At 36.4% G+C, this 25,284-nt stretch overlaps 1 protein-coding gene and 1 long non-coding RNA gene across 3 annotated transcripts; both read right to left on the bottom strand.

Annotated features, from left to right (window-relative positions):
• Positions 1–358: 358 nt before the first annotated feature.
• On the bottom strand, positions 359–4,007 carry LOC148780109 (uncharacterized). Of its 2 annotated transcripts, none has more exons than XR_016042467.1 (2): positions 1,338–4,007; positions 359–1,013 (listed from the first exon to the last, which is right to left on the bottom strand). It is a non-coding gene; the product is annotated as an uncharacterized LOC148780109 (long non-coding RNA). The 2 variants fall into 2 exon arrangements; XR_016042468.1 differs by having other exon boundaries at positions 2,579–4,007.
• Positions 4,008–7,040, bottom strand: LOC148780108 (uncharacterized). The gene is made up of 2 exons (XM_088849402.1): positions 6,821–7,040; positions 4,008–5,449 (listed from the first exon to the last, which is right to left on the bottom strand). The coding sequence occupies exons 1-2, from the start codon at positions 6,886–6,888 to the stop codon at positions 5,152–5,154; spliced, it is 366 nt and encodes a 121-aa protein (XP_088705528.1). The 5' UTR covers positions 6,889–7,040; the 3' UTR covers positions 4,008–5,151.
• Positions 7,041–25,284: the final 18,244 nt, after the last annotated feature.

Below are 25,284 nucleotides of genomic sequence, written 5' to 3'. Positions count from 1 at the left end.
GTAAATTTTCGCATATAAGAGTACTCTAATATAATCAGCATTAATAACATAAATCACTTGAAATTTCTTTAAATTTAACTTTGTTTGTTATTTTTTTCAACTTAGTCATGGCTCATTGTCATATAGGTTATCATTAGGGCATAAATATAGTTTTCGCAATTTTTTGGCCAGGTTTATTCGTCCCATTTCACAAATGATGATACTTTTCGATTCGGATTGGGCGGTTTTGATCTTCGAATTGGGCGATTCCGATCTAATTTGGTGTGCACCGCTGAAGGTAAGAATTAGTAATGTATAATTTAGTTTTTTTTTCTTTTCTTTTTTTGGATAAGGTATTAGTAATGTATAATTTAGCTTCTTTTTCTTTTTCTGTTTTTAGGAATCGAATGAAATGCAACGTGCTTTGAGAGAACTTAAAAATAAAAATAAAAAATAAAAATTAAAAGTTTTGGCTATGAAATTAAATATGAGCATCATTCTGCCTCATCCTTGTCATCATCATCTACCTCATCCTCAACAACCTCGTCATCATCCTTTGCCTCATCCTCGTCATACTCTGCTTTATCCTCTTCATTGTCGACATCTCCTCTACCTCATCTTCGTCATCAGCTGCTTCATCCTCATCATCCTTGTAAACATCCTCATTGTCATCCTGTACGTCATCCTCATCATCATCCTCTGCCTCGTCATAGCTCATCATCATCATCCTCCATCTCATCCTTGTCATCGTCCTCCTTGTCATCCTCCACCTCATCCTCATCATTATCATCTGCCTCATCATCCGCTGCTTTGTCTTCCTCATCCTCCATCTCATCCTTGTCATCCTCCACCTCATCCTCATCAGCATCCTTCGCCTCATCTTCGCTATCATTTTCCACCTCCAGATTTTTCAGCATCTCGGCAGGATCTTCTTGCTCGTCCTCACCAACAATGTATGCATTGACATTACCCCAATCAATAGTTCACCAACAATGTCGACATTGACATTACCCCAATCAATAGGTCTCGGCAGTCTATTAAGATAATGATTTTGCATTATACCGTGTGTCACTAATTTAGTTGTTATCCATCGCCGAATTAATTTAGGCAAATTATTAATTATAAAAAGTATGCATTTGTTGTTATATTCTTTATTCATACCTCGAAATAGTGGAGAATGGCTAGTTTTTCACCTACGCTTAAAAAATAGAAAGGGAGTTTAGAGAATTAATTATAGTGCCTAACTAAGTTGCACAGTTTCATGAAATATTAAATTATAATTAAGAATAAAATGCTTCATAATATATTATTGGGATATGATTAAGAGTTTAACTTAGAGATACCGCTCAATGTCTTACCTTCATTTTATAGAAGGATATGTTTTGGCGGCTTCAAAGAATTCATATCAAACCACAGTTAGATTCTCATGCTTCAAAAGGTGGACTGTTCAGCACCTCGGTGATCCAAAGGGCATGGGCGCCTCTCTCAAGGTGGCCGGATTGGTCAGCGCCTAAGCGGAGGACCTGGGTGCCTTGCCCATGGCAGCCGCTCTGGACGGTTGGACTGTCTAGTGCTAAGGAGGTCCAATGCTCAAGCGGAGGGCCTTGCCCATGACAGCCACCTTGGGCCGTCGGACTGCCCAACGCCTAGGAGGTCCAAAGGGCCTAGGTGCCTTGCCTAGGGCAGCCGGACTGCCCAGAACCTAAGTGGATGGCCAAGGCGCCTTGCTCACGGTAGCCACCCTGGGCGGCCGGAGCGCCCAATGCCTAGGAGGCCTAGAGTGCCTGCGCATCGCCACGGCAGCCACCCAGGGCATTCAGACTGCTCAGGGCATTCAAACCGCCCTGTGCCTAGGCCTTTCAGAGGGCTTGCGTGTCTCACCTCTCTGTTGCAGCCGCAGCCGCCTAGGCGGACTAGAGGGCCTGCGTGCCACTACGACAACCGCCCAAGCCATTCGGACCGCCTAGCACCTATGCGGTACAGAGGGCCTCCACATCTCACCCCTCAGCCGCTGCCCAAGACTGAGCCAGGGTTGTTCGGCACTTCGTTGGGCACCTTTGCGTGTCTTGCCCCTCGGCGGTGGCCTAGAACTGGGCCAAGGTTGTTAAGCACCTGCCTGGGCACCTCGCCTAAGTGAAATATTATTGCATAATAACCGAGTGAGAGTCAAAATCCACTTCTTTTCCCTTCATCACCACATAAGTATGAAAAAAAATTTATGTTTTGGAGAAAGAATCAACAATCTAAAGCACATGATTGGTTAACTCAAAGGGTTGATATAAAACACGACAGTGGGTTTTAAAATAGTGTTTTGAACCAGAAAGGTTTAGAAAAGAGGTAGGTGAGCTTGTTCAAATTTTGAGAACGAACTGACCAGTTCGACTACTTAGACCACCGAATGGTGCTTTTGATGCATGTCTTAATAATAATTTTTGTAAAATGAATTTTCTTTTTTTCATGAGATATATTTAGTTGGGTCTAGATCTAACCCCTCTTTAATAACTACATTAACCTCACGAGCACATGTGCCACGCGTGGATAGGTATGTCCAACTATGAGAGAATTTTAATGCGATGAAGAGATATACTCAAGCACTTACCTCACCGCGGTTTTGAGTTTGTGGGATAAGTTCGGCCTATTGCCCTCTTAGATCAATGAATGAAGGCCCTCCGGCTATCCAGCAACGCGGTTTGGATGTGGCCGCCTCTCTATTCCCAACACCTCATCTGAACTCTCACTTGAAAACTGCTAATGAAATCCAAATATGATATACTCCTATTTGATGTGTTTTATGGGTTAATGGCTCTAATTTTGGAATAGAGTGGTAGGACAAGAATAAGAGTAAATTGATAAGAAATTGGTTTAGATATGAGAAAAAGAAGAAAAAGAAGAAGACAAAGTAAAGAGAAATGAAGGGATGACCCAAATAAAATTGGGCAGCCTCCCGACGTAACTTCTCTTAAGAGGTATTACCGGAGACAAAGAAAAGCACCAGGTTCGAAGCCTTGGTGCTCATAGGGTTTGGAAAGTGGAGTTACATGACTGAACCTATTACTATGTCACTAAACCAAAGAGTCCCCTAAAAGTGATAAAGAGAAGGAAGAAAGAGAGAGAGAGAGAGAGAGAGAGAGAGAGAGAGATAACACGAATCCCAAATGATCAAATTTGAATTAGGGAAAATCATAGAAAATAATAGGTCTGCTTGATTGGATCTAATTAGAATAAACAAAAAGTAAGAAATCAACACAAAAATGAAGATCAACTAGAGAAAAAGATAGAGAGAATGAATAAAAGTTAACAAAAAGCTGAAAGGATAAAAGACAGAGATTAAGGAAACAAGAATGATTAAAAGAAAAAGTTAAGATATGGGAACATATAATATGACCTTAATGACCTACTCCTTATGATTAGGAGCATGTATAGAGAAAGAGTAAAAATGAAAATTTAAAATTCAATATGAATTAAATTTGTTTTATTTCTTCACCGGACTAGATTAGGATATGCAACTCCATTAGTTTATGGATTTCTATTATTTACTTTAACAATTCATTAAGATTTTTATTTTTTCAAAAATAAAAGACATAATTCTTTTTCGTAATTGAAATCTTTATTTGGAAAGCATTTTATGTTTGTCCCATACAGGCAAATAATGTTATTTATTAGAACATTACTTTGTCAAGGTAAGTCAATTTTCAAAACTTTTCAGATGATAATATTAGTAGTAATAAAAAATATTAACGATAATGCCAACTTTTATGAACATTAAAAACTATTTTTGATAGAAATTTATCTTCATATAACCATACCATATGTCCTAAATTCTTTTGATGACCTTTGGTGTATTACAATAGTGCAGCCCTTGCCTTCAATTTCCATTGATAATTGTCATAATCATAACCGTTTAGATAAAATGATGTAATAAATTTCGCGTCATCTCAAGATCTAATCATTAGGATTTGGAGATTTAAGCTAGAAATATATCCTCATAAAGTCCTAACAAATAAAATCTCTCTACATATGAAGGATTAAGATAATTTAAATTTTTGAGCTTTTTTTTTTTAATATTTATATTTAAAAAGAAATTCTTTAGCACTTCCTTATATTTCTTTCTTTTTTTTTCTTTTTTTTTTTTTGCAATTAAGAACTTTATTGTTTTTAAAAAACATATACCAATTGATATTGTATAAATTACATGAACAATATAGAAAACAAAGCAAGAGGGTGAAGCATACATGTTAACTATGAACCACTGATAGCTTGATTTTACAAACCTAAATAGAGAAATAATAAAGCACACATCACGCTTATTTATAGCTCAATGCCATATTCTATTTGTCAAGGTTATTTTCTCACTCCACGTCTCTCTTTCTCTCTCCTTTAGAAATCCCTCTAGGCTATTTTTCTCAATTTCTTAAAATTAGATAAGCTAAGGAGTTATTGACTTTGTTGTACAAATTTTTTTATTAAGGGTATTTTTATCATTAGGAGGGATAGGTAAAATATTTCAAAGATAATTGAGTAGCATTTAATGTTCTATGTGGGTGATGTCATACCCTATGTGGATGATGTCATCTCCACTATAATTAATTAACGTTTTCCTTTCTATCATGAATTTCAGCTTTGTCCATGAATAATTAACTAAAATACCACTAAACAAAAAGTTAATACATTATGGGGTAAGGGTTTTAAATGTCAAAACATGTTAAATACATTAAGTAAATATTCACATATATGAGTACCCTAATATAATCAGTATTAATAACATATATCACTTGAAATTTCTTTAAATTTAATTTTGTTTGTTATTTTTCTCAAATTAGTCATGACTCTTTGTCATATAGGTTATCAATGAGGCATAAATGTAGTTTTCGTATTTTTTTAGCTAGGTTTATTTTGTCCCATATCACAAATGTTGGTATTTTTCGATTCGGATTGAGCGATTTCGATCTTTGGATTGGGAAATTCTTATCTAATTTGGTGTGCATCGCTAAAGGTAAGAATTAGTATTGTATAATTTAGCTTTCTTTTTTTGGTAAAGGTACTAGTATTTTATAATTTAGTTTCTTTTTCTTTTTCGTTTTTAGGAACCGAATGAAATGCTGCTTTGAGAGAGCTTAAAAATAAAAATAAAAAATAAAATTTTTGGCTATGAAATAAAATGTGGGCATCATCCTACGTCGTCCTTGTCATCATCCTCCACCTCATCCTCATCATCCTCATCTTCATCCTCTGCCTCATCCTCGTCGTACTCTGCTTCATCCTCATCATCCTTGTCATCTCCTCTACCTCATCCTCGTCATCTACAGCTTCATCCTCCATCTCATCCTTGTCATCATCCTCCTTACCATCCTTCACCTCATCATCATCATTCTCTCCCTCGTCATCCGCTGCTTCATCCTCCATCTCATCCTTGTCATCATCCTCCTTGTCATCCTCCACCTCATCCTCATCATCAACTTTTGCCTCATCCCTGTTATCATTTTCCACTTCAAGATTATTCAGCACCTCGACGAGATCATCTTGCTCGTCCTTACCAACAATGTAGGCATTGACATTACCCCATTCAATAGTTCACAAACATTGTCGGCATTGACATTACCCCAATCAATAGGTCTCGACAGTCTATTAGGACATTGATTTTACATTATACCACGTGTCACTAATTTAATTGCTATCCATTGCCGAATTAATTTAGGCAAATTATTAATTAGAAAAAATATGCATTTGTTGTTATATTTTTTTATTCATACCTCGAATTAATCGAGAATGACTAGTTTCTCCCTGTGCTGGAAAACTAGAAAGGGAGTTCAGAGAATTAATGATAGTGCATAACTAAGTTGCACAATTTCATGAATTATTAAACTATAATTAAGAATACAATGCTTCATAATATATTATTAGGAAATGATTAAGAGTTTAACTAAGAGATACCACCCAATGTATTACCTTTGTTTTTTAAGGATATGTTTTGGCTGCTTCAAAGAATTCATACCAAACCACAGTTAGATTCTCATGCTTCAAAAGGTGGACTGCTCAATGCCTAGGTGGTCAAAAGGGCCTGGGCGCCTCGCTCCACCTAAGCGGAGGGCCTAGGCACCTCGCCCATGGAAGCTGCCCTGGGTGATCGGACCGCCCAGCGCCTAGGAGGTCCAAAGGGCTTGGGCGCTTCAACCAGGGTGGCCAGACCTCCCAGTGCCTAAGCGAAGGGTCTGGCCGCCTCGCCTACAACAGCCGCTCTGAGCGGTCGGACCACCCAGCACCTAGGCGGTCTAGAGGGCCTACACGTCGCCCACAGCAACCACCCAAGGCATTCGAACCACCCAACGCCTAAGCGGTCCAGAGGGGTTGCACGTCTTACCCCTCGGCCGCCGCCTAAGACTGGGCCAGGGTTGTTGAGCGCTTGGTTAGGCACCTTGCCCAGCCCGCATGTCTCGCCCCTCGGCAGCTGCCCAAGACTAGGCCAAGGTAGTTGGGCACCTGGCCCAAGCAAAATATTATTGCATAATAACCAAGTGAGAATCAAAACCCACTTCTTTTCTCTTTATCACCACATAAGTATGAAAAAGAAATTGATGTTTTGGAAAAGGAATCAGCAATCTAAATTGCATGATTGGTTAACTAGAAGGGTTTATACAAAATACGACTTTGGGTTTTAAAATAGTGTTTAGGACCAGAAAAGTTGAGAAAAGGGGTAGGTGAGCTTGTTTCAATTTTGGGAACGAAATGGCCAGTTCGATTACTTAGACCACCAACTGGTGCTTTGATTCATGTCTTAATAATAATTTTTGTGTAATAATTTTTCCTTTATTCTTTAGATTTATTTGGTTGGGCCAGAATCTACCTTGCCTGAGCTCCCTCGAACAACTGCCTTGACCGCCTCTCGAACAACTGCCTTGTCCTCACAAGCATGTGTGTGATCGTGTGTCACACCCATATAGGTATGTCCAACAATGAGATAATTTTAATGTGATGAAGAGATGGACTTGAGCACCTACTTCACCACGGTTTTGAGTTCGTAGGATAAGCCTGAGCTATTGCCCTTTTAGATCAAGGAACGAAAGCCCTCTGGCCGTCCAGCAATGCGGTTTGGATGCGGCCCCGTCTCTAAACTCAACACCTCACTTGGACTCGCACTTGAAAACTGCTAATGAAATCCAAATATGATATACTCCTCTTTAATGTGTTCTAAGGGTTAATGGCTCTAATTTTGGAATAGAGTAGTAGGACAAGAATAAGAGGAGATTGATAAGAAATTGATTTATAGATGAGAAGAAAAAGAAGAAGAAGAAGACAAAGTAAAAAGAAATGAAGGAGCGATCCAAAGAAAATTGTACAGTCTCCCGCCGTAACCTCTCCTAAGAGGTGTTATTGCAGATAAAGAAAAGCACCAGGCTCAAAGCCTTGGTACCCAAAGGGTTTAAAAAGTGGAATTACAGAACTGATCCGATAACTATGTCACTAAACCAAAAAGCCCCCTAAAAGTGATCAAACGAAGGATGAAAATAAAAGAGAGAGAGAGAGAGAGAGAGAGAGAGAGAGAGAGAGATGAAAGCCTCTCACAACCCGATCACATAGTGACTCAGTGGTTAGAGTAGTAGAAGGGTTAGAACTCTAGGAAAGCTAACTTAGGAATACCCCGTCCTAGAGTGACCGAGTGTAAGAGAAGCAATGTCTCTTATGACCCGACTTCACAGTACAAGTTGGCGGCTAAAGTAGGAGGCATGAGAGTTAAAACCATAGGGCACTATCTTAAGAAGACCCCTAATTGAGTGCTTAAGAAGTGAAAGAAATAACAAGCACCGAGAGAAATGAAAGAACGATGAAGTGAAAAGCAAAGTAAAGTGAATGAGGAGTTTAAAATATGGCGAAGAGAGGGAAGAGAGTGAAAGAAGTGTGAATGGAGTCAAGGGGTGATGGACCTACTTGAGGTATGAGTCTAAACTCACAAGGGGGGGGGGAGCGGCGAGTATGGCAGATAGGGCATATAAGGCGGAAAGGGAGAGTAAGATAGGGCGGATGGTGGTAAGGGTGAGAGGGGCATATGAGAGTTATGAGTGAGATCGATGGATGAGAGGATAACGGGTGGGAGGGGCGGATGAGAAGTGTGGGTGAGAGGGCCGGATGAGAGGTGCAAGATGAGAGGGGGGAGGATGAGAAGTGAGGGTGAGAGAATGAGGGAGATGAAGAGAGGATGACAGGTGAGAAGTGTGGGTGAGAGCATGAGAAATATGAAGAGAGGATGACGGGCCTGCCTCTAGTGCGGGTCTGTGGATAGGGGAAGAGAAAGAGTGAGTGAGAGAGAGAGAGAGAGAGAGAGAGAGAGCAAAAGAAAGAGAAAGAGAGGAAGGGAAGCCGGGCCTGCCCTAGGTGTGGGTCTGTGACTTCCTAGATGAGAGAGAGAGGGAGTAAGCAAAGAGAGAGAAAAAGAAAGAGGGGGGCTCGATCCTGCCTTGGGTTCTAGTGAGAGAGAGAGAGAAGAGAGAGAAAGAGAGAAGAGAGAGAGAAGAGAGAGAAAGAGAGAAGAGAGAGAGAGGAAAGAGAGTGGACCTCGAATAGGCTTGAGCCTAGGTACACCTTAATCGGTCCCGTTGCATGCACATGAGAGAGAGAGGGCTTAGTCTTGGGTCAAGGTTAAGATCTAAGGTCTAGGTGTCTAGCTTAGGTGGGTTAGGTTAAGGTATGGTGTATAAGAACTATGGTGTATGGAATGGGTTAAGGTGTAGGATGTATAGCATATGCTAAGGTATATGATGTACTATGATGTGTAGTGTAGGCTAAGGTGTAGGCAAGCTAAGGTAGGGTATACGGAGTATGGAGTAGGGTTGGAAGTTAAGGTTTCTAAGGTGTGTGGAAGCTATGAGTTCTAGAGAGTATGGAATTGGAAGTTAGGAATCCTAAGGTAATTGGAATTTTGGGGTTCTAGGGGTATTTTGTCTCTCTTGAAAATGTTTCTCTCTCCTCTCATCTTGGATATTGAACTTGAAAACAAAGTTAAAGAACAAGCAAGAACTTCAAGCATGTACTCCAAATGTTCAAGAGAGTCTCCAAGAGAGTTATTACAAATGACTTGAGTTCTTTATATAGAACAACCATAAAACAAGGGTGGAATGTTAAAAAACAACCAAAATTGTCAAAAAAAAATACACATTATATGAATTAAAATATTGATCCCGTTTTTTGACCAAATGACCAAAATACCCTTAAGCACTTTTAAACAAATGACAAAACCATCCCTCCATGAAGGGCCTCTTGCAATTGTTAGGCCTCGAGAGCTTTTTCGGATGCTTGCGGTAGTAATTCAGGTAATCAATTGTCGTAGAAACGATGCTTTAACTATTACGCACATTTTGGTACCCTTTGATCGCCTTGAAACATATTTTTTAAGAAGAACCCAAAATCCAGCCAAGTTCCATAAGCTTGTGATTCTTCGACCACCAATACGATACGATCTATGACGTTCCAAGCCTTCATTTTTTTATTACAAATTGAAGAGGATAGTATCACGATCATTTTGCATAAATTTCGTCTATTTTAGTCTTCGTTTGTGTACGTTCCAATTTTGAGAAGTGACCGAAAAATGGGATTCTGACGACCAGAAAAGTATGTCATTTTTTACCTTAAAATTTGTGTCATCCGACCTCTGACCATACATAAAAACTTTATCAAACTATAGCTCTTCGAAGCACGATCACAACGAACCTATACCTGCGACGATCCGACATTAGGATATTGAGCTATAGCCTCTTAATGAATTGGATGTTCTTCTTTATAACATCTAAATTTTCATGTTTAGAGTCAATCTTCTCTTTAGAAATTCTCTCGTTTCGAGTCATGTCATGATGCGTACCACATATCAAAACAAGCGTGCCGTCGAGATCTAGCTCTGTCCGAATTTAGCTTAATTGGACTCAAAACGAGTGAGTTATGAGCATTTGAAAATCATGCCGAATTAAGAAAACACAGTTTCCATAATGGTTACAGAAACTGGTTCACCGAGGCTGCACCGCAATAGCGTAAAACCCATCATTTTATGGTAAGTTAGGCCTAGAATGGTCCTGAAGAGTTTGATTGAGACGAAATTTGGTACCTTGGGGTTTTTCGATGTTCTAGATCTAATGGAGGTGGTCTGATATTGTTTTGAGACCCAAAAAATAGGGCTATAGTTTAGGGTCCATTTTTAACATGATAAGAACTAGATTTGAAAACCAAGTTTCGTCCTTATCATATCAAAACTCGTAAGAATGTAAAGAAACTTTGTGGGTATCCTTAAGATATCCCAAACTATACTCTCATGCAATTTGAGGCCATTCTGACACAGGTCGCTCAATATTAAGCTTATTGCTATAGTGTTCATGTAGTCTGACAGCATCTTGGACACCGACGGGACCGAGTTACTACAGGCTCTCTCCTTATTCGTCCCAGATATGCAAGTACATAAAAAATGACGTATAATAATATTATCATTCTAATATACAATTGCTTACTTGCTCCATAAATTCTTTTACTAGATATTATGTGAGAAATTTATATACTCATCACCAGCGCGGTTTGTAGAAGGTTTCAACCTTAAACAATCCAAAATTTATTATAAGATGTAATTTTAAAGTTAAGAATTCTTAGGATGAACTTATAATCCATTTTTATCTCTAAGGGCGACCGGTGGTCAACCCTATGACCTCTCTCACATCGTCTTTGTTGATAACCATGATTTTGCCGGATGCAATATATATATATATATATATATATATATATATATATATATATATATGGGAAAAGATGGGATTACCCCATCTAGCTCCTCAGAATCAATCTCGGACGTTGGGCTCATATGTTCATATGAGCTAGTCGACTAATATATATATATACATAAGGATTGAACTAAAAGTTATAGATATGATAATAGTGGAGGGGGATTAATAATGGGGGGGATTAGTGGAAATGAGTGAATGGATAAAATTTTGGTAAAATTACAAAAAACCCCCAAGACTACACTTTTTATGCAACTTACCCCCAACCTAACTTTTTTTCTTACTTTTTTCTCTAAAATACACTTTCTATACAAATACCCCGCAACTAAATAAAAAATAAAACAATACCTAAACTACCCTTCCTTACTTTTACCTTACCCACGCCTCCCTCTCCTCTTTCCCACCAAAATAGGGGCTCCGAGACTGTGTAAGTGTGGACCAGCAATAGGGCTCCGGCACTGTGTAAGGTGTGGTCCAAAAGTCGGGCTCCGTCACTTTGTAAAGTCCAGTCCAACAGTTTCAAAGGCCAATCCGGTAGTTGCAAAGGGCAGTCCGTAGTTGCAAAGGGCGGTCCGACGGTTGCAAAGGGCTGTCCGGTAGTTGCAAAGGGCAGTCCCGCAGTACTCAGTTTCGGTTTGGTAGTTGTCTTAGGGCAGTCCGACACTTGGGCGCTTTGGCGATGTGATGGTGCGCTCTAGCAATGTACTACTGGCGTCCAAAAGTCAACGTCAAATCTTGCCAAAGTGATTTTTATGTACGAGAAGGGCATTTCCGTCTAAAAAATTAAACTTTGTCCCTTGGGGGAATATTTGGATAGAAAGTTTCGTTTGGGGAAAAAAGTGAGAGAAAAAGTTAGTTTGAGGGTAAGTTGCATAGAAAGTGTGGTCTTGAGGTTTTTTATAATTTTTTCTTAAAAAGGTTTTGTATTCATCATAATAGCCAAGGTATCTTTTAGTATTAGTCATCTTGGGTATTGAAGTGATTGTTGCGCATCTAAAAACAAACAAATAGAATTTAGAGAAATGAGAGAGATTAAAAAAATATATATATATAATTGTTAGACAAATGAGAGATTAAAAAAAAAAGAGAAATACTTATATGACTAAATTAGTTGATGTAAATCTAGCATACAATGTGGCAGATAAAGAAGAGATATATTGAACAATTAGATACCTCACACAAAGATGAGAACAAAAGAGATACTGAAAAATTAGATACCTCGCACAAAAATGAGAACAATGAAGAGATACAAGAGTCAAATTTCACATTCTAAAGTCTAAAGTCTTGAATTGGTGGATTTCTACACCTTTCCCATTAGATGCCATTTTATAATTTGTATGATAAAATTCTATCATTATCCAGAAAAATCAAACACATGTAATAGGTGGTGAGTACATGAATTTCTCACATACTACCCAATAAAAGAATTTATGAAGGATGAAAGCGATTATAGATTAAAATGATAATAGATATCAAGAAAAAAAGGAAATATAATTAAAAAAATATTATTTAGGACATGAATCAAAGGCACTAAGAGGTTATTGGAAGTAGGAAGAAGTCACAAAATCATAATTTGTTTTGTGATTTATGAAAGAAAGCACACTCAATGCAAAAGCCACAAAATCATAAATCTGTCTCTAGGCATGGAAGATTAGAAAGCCCAATGAAGGAAGACATATTTCAAAGCATCCTTGGGGTGATCTTGAAGAAAATAATTTAAGCTCATTTGTCACAAGTTTCTAGATAGTTGAAATGAGACTTTATTAAGAGATTCTGAGTAACATGCTCATCGCAAAACAATGCCCATCTAAAGATTTATCAAATAATTTTGAAGCCCTTAAAAAGCATTTTTTTCTAAGGCTTGCTTTAATTAGTGAAATTTCATTAAGTCTTAAGGCTGATAACTTTCTCTGTAGTTTCCCCAGAAAAATCCATGTAGCTGACTTTCCTAGAATCAGGGAGAAAAGTGAAAATTGGTAGCCTGAAAGCTGAGAATCTTTGTTTGATAAATTGTGGTGGTGGTATTTTCACATGTTTGGTTTTGGAAATGTTGAAATGTTTTGTCTTAACCATTCATTATGATTTCATTGATTTGATATGCAAAATGTATATTTTTCATTAAGATTTTGTTGTAACAACTCGTCTAATGCATTTCAAATGTACGGTCAGGATTGAAATTTGTTCTTATATCCATGTAACTTAAGAGTGGAAGATACCCACAACAATTGAAATTGCAATGACACCAAAAAATTGAATTTTTTAATCTCTGAAATAAATTCCTAGACAAGTTTTCCATATCAAATACAAAAATAGAAAGTATCAAGAATGGCTAGAGATGATTGTGACGTATTGTAAAAAGAACAATTATTTCATGCAGGCTGGACCACATTTGTATAATATGTGGTCTAGAGGTAAGCATCCATCTTAAAGATGAATGCAAATAGGCGGTCCATCTAAAAACAATTCAAACTTCTAGTCCAAATATTTTCTTAATAGAATTATTATTTCTAGTTTAAAAAAATTATTTATTTTCCTTTTAACTTTAAAAGATTATTTATTTTTTGATTTCCAAGTTGAAGATTATATATTCTCTATAAATAAGGGGCTCACATTTCTCTGTGTGCGAGCTTGGCAGCTTGCTAACCGCATCCTTCTAAAAAGAAATGGTCTTCTAGGAATCTCACGCCAATTAGGAAACTTTCATCAATGACATATGTATTATCAAGAAATAAGAGATATGACAGCAGTCTAATCTAGTAGGACTTCTTTTGTTTTTTTTTGCGCAATCTCATCGTACTTATGGTAGATTTATACGGGGCATTGATTCTGAATATCACCGTCTCTAACACTTTGGAGGTTCTTGTGCAACAATTCGAGCACTGATGTGGGGACGATACTATCTAATTGCAATTAGATTTGGACCATCCAGTTACTAGTGAGGCATGGCCTAAAGAGAGAAGGTTTTGAAGTATACAAAAGTCAAAATCATAATAAATAAATAAAAGAAAAAGAAAGAAATTATTTATTTTTAGTACAAGGAGGTCAACATCACTTTAGTCTCTCAGATTTGAAATCGGGTGGTTGTGAGTTTGTGTTAGACTTGAAGTCCAAAATAAATTTCTCTAACTTTGTGACATACTCCAAGATATCCAATTTGATATCTAATGGTTAGTAGTATTTATGACTTCCTTGTAACAAAAGTAATTGCTCTGGTACTATACAATCCTAAACAAAAAAGAAAAATGTCCAAAGAGAAACCTTTACACTAAGTATTGCCCTTGTTTTGTAGGCTTACGCAAGCAATGCTTGAACATGCCCCTGAGCTTGGCATGGCTCTTGATATCTCTAAATATAGAATCACATATTATAAATTTGAAAATAAAACTTCATTCCAAATTTATAAAATAGGAATGAAAATTTTATAAATCTAGTGGAAAAGGAACTTATAAATATACAAAAGAATATTTCTTTCATTTTTTTTTTCAGAAGTTTGTATGTTTTAAATTTGTCGTTCTTCTCTTAAAAGAATTGTGTGATGCTGCAATTATAAAAAGGGTAAAGTTTATATACAATGTCAACCTTGTACTGTAAAAGCAAGGTGTACCTTAAAAATCCATCGGCAAAGGTTGTTGTGTTGCTAGAAATCTTTCGAATTGATTATCTCAACATCGAGATGTATAAAACTGCAAAAAAATAAAAAATAATTAAAGATTTCAAGTTTTGGAAATAGTGCAGCCTCTAATGGCTTATCTAGACCATCTATTTTCAAAATTTTCAAGTGTTTATATTTTTTCTCAATATACACTATTTTTTAAGCTTGAAATTTTATAAAAAAGGATGAAAATAGATTTCCAAGCTATCACAAGGGTTTCTGACACTTGAACTACATCTTTCAACATGGTTTAGAGACATGGCTTTGATTTTTTAAAGCTACCCCTTATAAAAATATCTCCAAAGAAGTCAAGGTGAGTGTAATGGGTCGTCCTTTAAATGAAAATATTTAAGTTAATATTGTACGAGGGAAAATAAGTATGAATATGTTGAAGTAATAAGTATGAATATGTTGAAGTTTTTTTCAATTCCTGCAGAACTTCCCAAAAAAGAGAGAATACAAAAATAATGGATATTCAATACATTTTTGGGAAGCAGTAATTCTTTGGGGAAAACTAGGGAAATTTATCAAAATAAACCTAAAGTACCAGCAGACAACCCGTTTTCAACTATTCCACTTATTATCATGTGTATTCTAATGGGCTTTATTATATTAAATAAAAACAAGTAAATTATAAAATAGTTCATCCCTAGTAGCATTTTGATCGGTTTCTCACAACATAAGAACATAAATGCATCTAAGTCATCTTAGTGAAAATTCCTCTAGCAAAAAAATGACATAAAAGAGAGAACCTTATTATTGGGAATTCCTTAAAAAAGAATAACAAATGAGCATCACAAACCTCTTTATCTCGTGGTCTCAAATGAAGATAATGCCATCTAGGGTTGCTTACGGGGGTTGGTGTTGACTTGAGGATTCACGTACCTAATCTAGATCCGGTCTGGACTCGCCCATTGGACCCAACATTTCCGGTGCGAGTCTGAAGACTCTGAATGCAATTGGTTGGGTCAAGAATGGGGTCAGCTTAACCCGAACCCCATTGGGTGGGGTCATATACCAGGCCCATTTACAGTACAGCCCTAGTCTCATCAAGTCTCTTCAACAATTCATCCAACACAGCCTCCACAGCCATTTGTGAACTCCCACTGTAACTCTTCAAAATTTAAGCAATCTCACCCGGACACTATCCTCTTTAAGCAACTCCCTTGCCTTCCTCACCAGTGGATGATCTCCACATAATCCCGCATAATTATATGCCCATTCCTAACAGTAAGAAAGGTGAATGTGGTTTCCCATCATGGAGGAGAAACCCTCCTCATATTCATTGTTAGTGAAGATCATGAGCCTCTCTCCCCCGTACCAAGACCTTGTCTTTCAACAATGTCGTACACCCTGTGAAAACCCATCGACTTCATGCCATTGCATTTCGTTCTCCCTCTGTTTTTTGCTCGGTCCTCTCCATTCGCCTCCTCCCCCTTCTTGTGCTTCTTGTGCTCAGCAGGGTGAACTAAGCTACCACTATCTTTTGAAAGGACTTTATGATAAAGCACGGTGTATATCGGAAAATCACTTACAATGTCCAATTATAATCAAACCACTCTTGAAATAAATAAAATCGATTCGCAATTGATACATCTTCAAATGCAATTCTTTATTCAAGAAACAAAACTAGAATTTATTGTTTTAGGGGAAGAGAAGTAAATATTTAAAAAAAGGTAAAATTACCGGAGATTACCTCAATTGGGCTTAATACACCCCACGTCGAGTCTCCTCCTTCCGATAGTGCTCGAGATCTATGATCGGTATGTTGATTTCCCTACTATGGCAAAAATACACTCAATGGCTTAACCTTCATCAAGCCTCTTAGCTTGATTTTAGAGAGATGATAGATGAATATGGAAAGAGAGATGTTGAAATTGACTAGCAAAGACTTCCACCCCTTTGCCACCCATAAAGAATAGACCTTTGCCACCCATAAAGAATAGAGGTCCCTTTGCCACCCATAAAGAATAGACCTTTGCCACCCATAAAGAATAGAGGTGGTGTGTGCCACCAAAACATAGTGCAACTTAGAGAGAAATAAAATTGGGGCATGTCTCCTCTTTGGAAGAGAAGGGAATTTTGAGTAGAGAGAGAGAATTGTTAAAGAGAGAAAAGATAATATGTATCTCATTTTATAAGGTAACACCTCCTTTTATAGATTTTCTATGCCATAGATTTTGTCTCAATTCGTAGGGTCAAATCTCAACCGTTGATCTAAGAAGACTTGTGTTGATTGACCATCAAGATTCAAAGAGATGTGTTAGAGCCTTATCATCCTTTTTCTAAATCTATTCCCATCAAATAAAGAAAACTTATATTTTAATATATTCAATTATTAATTAGTTATACTTAAAAAGATAAGCCAACAAAGAGGATAAACATCATTTCCAAGGTGTCCCCCTTTTGGTGGCCATTGTGTGGGCCCCACCTAATCCACATCTTTTTAAATTTTGACTCATATTTTATGGAGGTCCCACATTTATTTAGAAAATATTTTATTTCATATTTAGAATTTTTAAATCTTATATTTTATTTAAAATATTGAAAAATTAATTTCTCTTAATTTATAAATCCAAATGACAAAAATAAAATATCAGAATATTCACAAAAATTCAAATAAACATTCTAAAAATCATATAATATAAAATTAATTAATTTTGATAGGAATCAGGTCCGTTAGATCTAGGAAATTATCAATACATGGAAGCACTCCACCTTCAACTGCGAATCACAATCCGCCTAGCTTTCTCAAACTGACCTAGCAGTTCCCAAGTTCACTGCAGGGGCTAATGATTGGACCACCAAAGTCAGCCAATAGACTAGGGGACGCAATCCCAGTTTATGGATTTCAGATTCTCCCATAGAGATAAAAATCATGGTCCTCCAGACCATGATGCAACCATGACTCTATGGTACATAGGGGTAATCTCTCGCACATGTACACGCTTCACCCTCATTGGTGAATCTCAAAACGGCTATCTATGTACATGTCATGTGATGATATAACAATGAGGTTTTAACCCTGTCTCTAAAGGCTGTTCATTACATGCAAGGGCCACATAGTCCCGTGACTCTCATCTGGGCATACTCCGACCTCATCAAGGGATAACCCACTAAACCTTTCTCGGTAGATCCTTATGACCAAGTATCTTGGGTTTTTCCATACCTCGGCTGGCCTAGCTCGTCGAGCCTAGTCCGAGTATCAGCAAATAACATTTACTTAGTATGGTCCACAAAAAGACCACACTCCCACTGAGTTTATGTTTCACTATTTAAAATGCTCATAGAAGCTTTCATAAGGCCACATAAACCTAACATCTCCCACTTGGCTTTTGAAGGCCTTACATTCTTTCTTTCTCACTTTCTCTCATCCCCATCTGTCTCTTCCAATAACAATCTCTCTCAATACATTAATCATAGCTTTCGTCATCAATCCTTTCACAAAAGGACTCATAGAGGCAACGCTTATTTCTCTTTGTTGCTCGGATCTCATCTCGAAAGTGGTCATAGTCTATCTGTCATATCACATCGCGAATTATGGACCTGCTGTCACAGAAAATCATCGTGTATCCTCATCGCATGGGATCGTATCTTCATTGGCTTAAATGAGTTCTTCAAACAAGCCGCTTCTTTCGGTAGCCATACAACCAGAGCCACACATCTGGGTTCCATGGGTGAACAACACCATAGTCTATTGTTTCAGCTGACCTGTCAAACACTAGGTGCTCCCACTGGAATATTTAGTTTATATGCTTGGAGTTATTATGGAATCGTGGCTCCCTTTTACATGAATATCGCCACCGTATTATCGTAAAAAATTCTCTTTGCCTCACAACGCACGGGTTGACAGTCAAGTCGATTAAGAAATTTGTTAATCCATAGGTCTTCTTTGGCCGTCAAATAGCACGTCACGTATTCTGCCTCTATGATGAACAATATCACGTATTCTAAGAAGTTGTTCTCCCTCCAAGCATGAACATGTGTCCAGATGTAGACTTCATATCATCTGAATCCTTGAGATAGCTTGCATCTGTATATCTGAATATCCAAGCAGCTAAAAAAACGTGGGACTGTAGCTTCTCCCACTCAATTATTACACATATAATATATACATTCTCTACATTCGTATATCTATATTATGAGGTAGAATATCAAGTCTCGTACAATAAGTAATTCATTGGTTTCACAATATATAAAACCTTTGTAAACCACAAAGGTTCAACCACACTAGCTATCTTGGTAGTTAATCCATACAAACTAAATTATCTAATCAATATAACATGTGTCAAGGAAGCCTAGCAATATAGCTTTCCTACAGCATTCTATATGGTTTAAGGTCTTAGCTAATTGAGGATTCTAAATAACTATAAACATTAGTCAAAGCACATGGGTATTTAAAAATCTATGCATTACAGTTTTTCTCTTAATTTTATAAATACCTTGAAGGCATAATGGTTTTCTCCCTTTTAAAAAAAATATAACTCGGTATACACAAGCAATGGTTAGATAAATAGTATGACAGTATAAAATAATTTTTCATAAAGAATTAGTGGATCTAACATGACTATAGGGTTTCTCAAAACATCCAATTTAATATTATAATATATGTTTAGTCTTAAAAAATTATTTTACCGCATTCACTTACCAAGTCATGTTTACAGCTACAAAAACAAGCCATAAAGTTCATAATACAATTTTATCTAAAATAAAACATGACTAAAGAATAGTTATCAAAATCTTGACAAAAATTCCTTTTTGGCAAATATGGAGTCTCTATGAAGAGATCTTCATCACATGCAAGACATCATATTACTGGACATTATCGGGAGGATGGTCGCTAAGACCGAGTTCCATCAGGACACTCCCTCTGTGCTTACATAGTTGAATGACTCATACCCATCTCTCGTGTTTCATACTTAGGACTCAAAGCCCTTGATCAAATCACATCTCCATGTGTATCAGAATCTTAAGTAGTTCATACTCTTAGCACAAGAAGTCACTATAACACATGGTATTCATAAATAAGCTTTTCAAATTTGTAAGCACATATCACTCAATGTCCATATACTCCATATATATTCATAAAACAATTAGCCAAAATATAACCAAAGCATATAAAAAGTAACTGAATCCTTATTCCCTAGATGACCTTACCACAAAATATGTGATATATTTAATTCCTCAAAACCATGTAGTGTGGTACCTAAGCTTTCTTGATTCATTGTTTTTACAATCGTTTGGCGATGTTGGAAGAGCACATAATTGATGAATAATATATTGGTCTTCGATTTCACATGTCACGATATGTCCATTTCTTCGGTACTTGGATTCTCCCTTTCTCACACCGTGAAAAAAAATCTTCTTCATCTCATCATTTCAAATATTACAAATTTGATTCTCCCACTGATCTTTTAAATTTTCTTTGCTATCACTAAGCTTATCTATGTATCCCTTCATTTCGAAGAAACCAGGATTTTGTTATAGGTATTGTGTTTCTTCTTCTTTTTGTTGTTCCTAGATCAAACACTCTTCATATAGTGTGTCGTACCTTGCCAACTCTGTATTATCTCTCTCTAAAGTTTTATTATAATAAACCATATGCATGGCAAACTATAAAACCCCTTTGAAATGAGCCCCAAAAAGGTCCCCATTACTGGGAATCTAAAGATGTGCATTAATATGGCATACCTTTTAATTTACTACAGAATAGAACATGAACATCCCATGATAAAAATATAATATCTCTCAACTCATAAAGAGTTTCTCTCTAAATCATTTTGAATACTGAAATAGACTAAAAAATATAAAATAATGCTTAGTTCCATCCCTAAATCACATTATTTAGTGAGTTTACCTTTTAGTGACTGTTTACATCATAATGCAATTTTCTCAACAGAAAATCAGGCTGTGTATCTCTCAATAAAAAATTGTTTCTTTCAAAACTCAAAGAATTTCTTCTTAAAATCTCTTGTATTAAAAACTAGACTCAAAACAAAATCATAACATCATAGTGTGAATCCCAAATAAGATCTTAATTTAGAAAAATAAATAAGGTGACATACACATCACAAAATAACTCATACTGCAGAATTTCAGGACGAATATTGTCTAGTAAAATTGTATGTTATCTCTATCCTGGTGGAGTTTTCCTTTCAAACTAATTTTGTTTAAAAGCAAACACATAATGGTGGCGCATATATTTTCACACGCCTCATATCACTCTGTTAAGTAGGCTTGATAATTATCGTTTTTTAAGTCTTAATAAAGAGTACACCATAATTGCAAAAAATTTAAGATGACCTATCTTCAATCCAAAATTTTTATTCTTCTCTTCCCATAGATATTTCTCTTTCAAATAAATTTCATTAGAGACTAGACTCGGAAGTCTAAAAACTTAGTATGAGCCATAAAATATTATGTTAAGAATAGAAATAAAATCGTGACTTCCAGGTCATAGAAATAATTTTTGTTGCAACAAACAACAATTACGCACCCTTCAATAAATCGAATATATCTTTCAAACCACAAATAATTTCTGATTAAATTTTTTTTTTTTAAAGTAGACTCAATTTTATGAGTCAAAGTAAAATTTTACTAAAAATTAAAATCATATATTGATGGGAAAAATCACAGAACTCAATATACAGATCTTGGATTTTGCAGGGTCAAAACTTGCACCCTTCAATCATGAGTCTATAACTCTCAATTCCCTTAAGATCTCCTACTGAAAGTTTGTAGGTAGATCCTACACTCAAAGACACACAAAATCACTTAGTATACAATAGATAAATACATCATTGTCGTCTTCATATAACTGCTCCAAAATAGTACAGAATATTCATTCTGCAAAGTGCCTTTCTCGGTGTTTTGAATCTTTCAAAAACTCTTAACCGGGGTGTATTACTTGACCACAAAGATTAATGGCTTTCTTATATCTCATTTCCAAGCTTGATCTCGACTCAATAAAAGGAAAAAAAACAATCTAATGGCTTCAAATATCAACCATGCTTTGATACTAATGAAAGAACTTTATGATAAAGCACGGTGTATATATTTTAAAAAAAATTATTTACCCCTACACCGGTAAGATCACTTACAATGTCCAATTATAATCAAACCACTCTTAAAATAAATAAAATCGATTCTCAATTGTTGCATCTTCACATGCAATTATTTATTCAAGAAACAAAACTAGAATTTATTGTTTTATGGGAAGAGAAATAAATATATAAAAAAAGGTAAAATTGTCGAAGATTACCTCAACTGGGCTTAATACACCCCACGCCGAGTCTCCTCCTTCGGATGGTGCTCGGGATCTATGATTGGTATGTCGATTTCCCTTTTATGACAAAAATCCACTGAATGACTTAACCTTCATCAAGCCTCTTAGCTTAATTTTAGACAGATGAGAGATTAATATGAAAAGAGAGAAGGAGAGATCTACTAGCAAGGAGTTCCACCCCTTTGCCACCACCCCTTTACCACCCATAAAGAATAGAGGTGGTGGCACCAAAACATAGTACAACTTAGAGAGAGATAAAATTGGGGCATGCCTCTCCTTTAGAAGAGAAGGGAATTTTGGGTAGGGAGAGAGAATTGCTAAATAGAGAAAAGATAATATGTATCTCATTTTATGAGGTAACACCTCTTTTTATAGATTTTCTATGTCATAGATTTTAGCTCAATTCGTAGGGCCAAATCTCAACCGTCGATCTAAGGAGACTTGTGAGGTGAGAGATTTGATGGTGGATCAAAGAGATGTGCTAGAGCATTATCCTCCTTTCCTTAAATCTATTCCCATCAAATAAGAAAAACTTATATTTTAAATATTCAATCCTTAATTATTAGATCAACCAATATTGATTCAAAGATTTAGTAAATATTTCAAATATTTAATAAACATTATTCTCAAGAATATTACGTGAATACGTGAGGCATGTCCCCCTTTTGATGGCCACTTGTAGCCCCATCTAATCTACATCTTTTTGAATTTTCGACCCAAGGTCCCATATATTTTTAGAAAATATTTTATTTCATATTTAGAATTTTTAAGTCTTATATTTTATTTAAAACATTAAAAAATTAATTTCTCTTAATTTATAAACCCAAATGATAAAAATAAAATATCAGAAGATTTACAAAAATTCAAATAAACATTCTAAAATTTACATAACAAAAATTTAATTAAAATTAATTAATTTTGATGGGAATTGGATCCGTTAGATCTAAGAAATTATCAATACATGGGAGCACTCCACTTTTTTTTTGAATCACGATCCGCCTAGCTTTCTCAAACTGATCCAGCAATTCTCATGAGCCCCTGCCTCATGATTGGACCACCAAAGTTAGATAATAGACTAAGGGACGCAATCCCAGTTTATGGATTTCAGGTTCTCCCCTAAAGATAATAATCATGGTACTCGAGACTATGATCTAACCACGACTCTATGGTGTATAGGAGTAATCTCTCACATATGTCCACGCTTCACCTTCATTAGTGAATCTCAAAACGGCTATCTATGTACATTCCATGTGATGATATAACGATGAGGTTTTAGCCCTGTCTCTAAAGGCTATCATCACACATAAAGGCCACACAGTCCCTTGGCTGTCATCTGGGCACACTCCGACCTCATTAAAGGATAACCCACTAAACCTTTCTCTGTAGATCCCTATGCCCAAGTATCTTGGATTTTTCCAAACCTTGGTTGGTCTATCTTGTCGAGCCTAGTCCGAGCATCAGCAAATAACATTTGCCTAGTATGGTCCACAAAAGGATCACACTCCCACTGCGTTAATGTTCCACTGTATAAAATGCTCATACAAGCTTTCGGCCTTTAAAGGCCACATAAACCCAACATCTTTGAGAGCTATTGGAGACTGCAAGAAGGTCTTTCAAGTGAGATTCACACCTCACAAAGCTCAAATCAATGAGGTATGTGTCAAACTGCAAGTAATTAGCAACAGAGGCAATTAGGCTCGTCTTCCGTGTGCCCGTGATGCCCTGTCACTAAGTAAACTTGCTTCCAAGCTCGTGTATGTTTCTCATCTGAATATGTGATTTGTATGCCAAGCCGCATTGCAAGTCTCTATCCATTACTGATGGCTTCTAAAGCCTCATCAAATCCATCTTTAAACATTCTCTTGCCGCGAACGCTAAAGTATCGAAAGTCGGAAGGGTGGGAGAACATGGTGGAGCACCATAACGAGCCATTATCATCCATGAACTGGTTGCTATGAAGCTTTATCTCCCTGTTCTTGTTTTGTGAGAGAGAGTCTTCCTCTACTGGTCTTGTCGTTTGAGAGAGGGTCTTCCTCTAGTGCTTTTGGGACTTTTTTCCTCACATTCTTGTGCTTCAAAAGACTGGCCTCCTCCATTACATGGGAAGATAGGCGCCATTAACCATCTTCTTGTGGTCAATAGGGTATACCAGCTCAAAATAGTGGAGATCCTTAAGTTGGAACTTGTTAGCGGCCCTAGAAATGTTTTGTGCAACATGGAAACTCCATTCAAAGCTCACACCATTGAAGTGATCTGTGATCTTTTGGTTTGGACTCAAGAAACAATGAGATCCAGGGTTTTTTTTCACTATTTGGGTACTCTTCATTTTCCAGCTTTAATGATTTCTTGCGCTTCAGGTAGGCCTGAATATCTTCATAGGCCTTGTTAAAAACACCCATCCTTATACTCTTCTACAACAATGGAGGCTTTGAAAGGGTGCACATTATTTCTCTTGAAGCCTAAGCATGCCATTAGAGGAACACTGAGAAATGAAACTTATTTTGCCAAAACAAAAATCATAAATGTTAGGAATGGCAATGGAACATATTTTGGCCATGGGATAGTTATCGCTTCCCTGAAACAGGAGAGGAAGAGAGTTTCTAGCCCAAAAAAAAGGTAGTGGAAGGAGAAGGGGTGAAAACGTGACTTGTGTACATAAGTAAGAAGATTTTATGGTCGCACAGGAGCATGTCATCCATTCACTCCTTTGGCCAAATTAAAGTAGAATGAGATTTTAGGGTTTCTTGAAAAAAATCACATTAAATGATTTCCTTGATGAACAATAGAAGTTCTAGCTTGCTATAACACATGATGTTTGACAACTTTAAGTGCTATTTGAAAGGAGTAATGATCCTATGAGCCCCTCCCACACCTATGTATGTAGGACCCCAAAGGATCACCATTAAATTTGACATAGATCACTATAAACGTTAGCACATGGATGTGGGACTTGACTTTTCTAGAGATCTGTGCCAAATTTAATGGTTATCCTTTGGGGTTCTACACACTGGTGTGGGAGGGTCTCATAGGATCATTACTTATTTGAAAGCTCTAAAAAATATCGCTAGTATGAGTTTTTGTGTTATAAATTTGGAAATAAAATTTCATAACCCAAAATTTTAAATGAAAAAGTTATAAATTGAATGAAAACATATCTTATACAAATACAAAATATTCTTTTAAAAATATGAAAAGAGTATCTCTTTCATTTTCTTTTCAAAATTTTCCATGCTTTTAATTGCTATTTCTCTCTCAAAAGAATTGTGAAATGCTACAATTTTAAGAAGGAAACGATTCATATAAAGTGCCACCCTTATTTATAGAAATAAGGTGCTCCTCAAAATCTCTTCAGAAAATGTTGTTGTGAGAAAACTTTCAAATTGAGCATCTTAACCTCGAGATGTATAGAGATTAAAAACAAAAAAACAAAAAAAAATATTCAAGTCCTAGAAATATTGTATCTTGTTACGTCTTATCTAGACCATTTATTTTCAAGATTTTCAAGAATTTATATTTATATCATATCTACACTATTTTTTGAGATTTAAATTTCATAATTATAGATGAATATAGATTTTCAGGCTAATTTGATGGGTCCACCTTGAAATGAAAATATTTAA

This window comes from Amborella trichopoda, chromosome 10, assembly GCF_054954075.1.
Source record: "Amborella trichopoda isolate Santa Cruz 75 chromosome 10, AtrichopodaSantaCruz75HAP2 v2.0, whole genome shotgun sequence".
NCBI classification, from domain to species: Eukaryota; Viridiplantae; Streptophyta; class Magnoliopsida; order Amborellales; family Amborellaceae; genus Amborella; species Amborella trichopoda.
The sequence above is the reverse complement of the archived record's forward strand: the minus strand, read 5'-3'. Positions and strand labels throughout refer to the sequence as shown.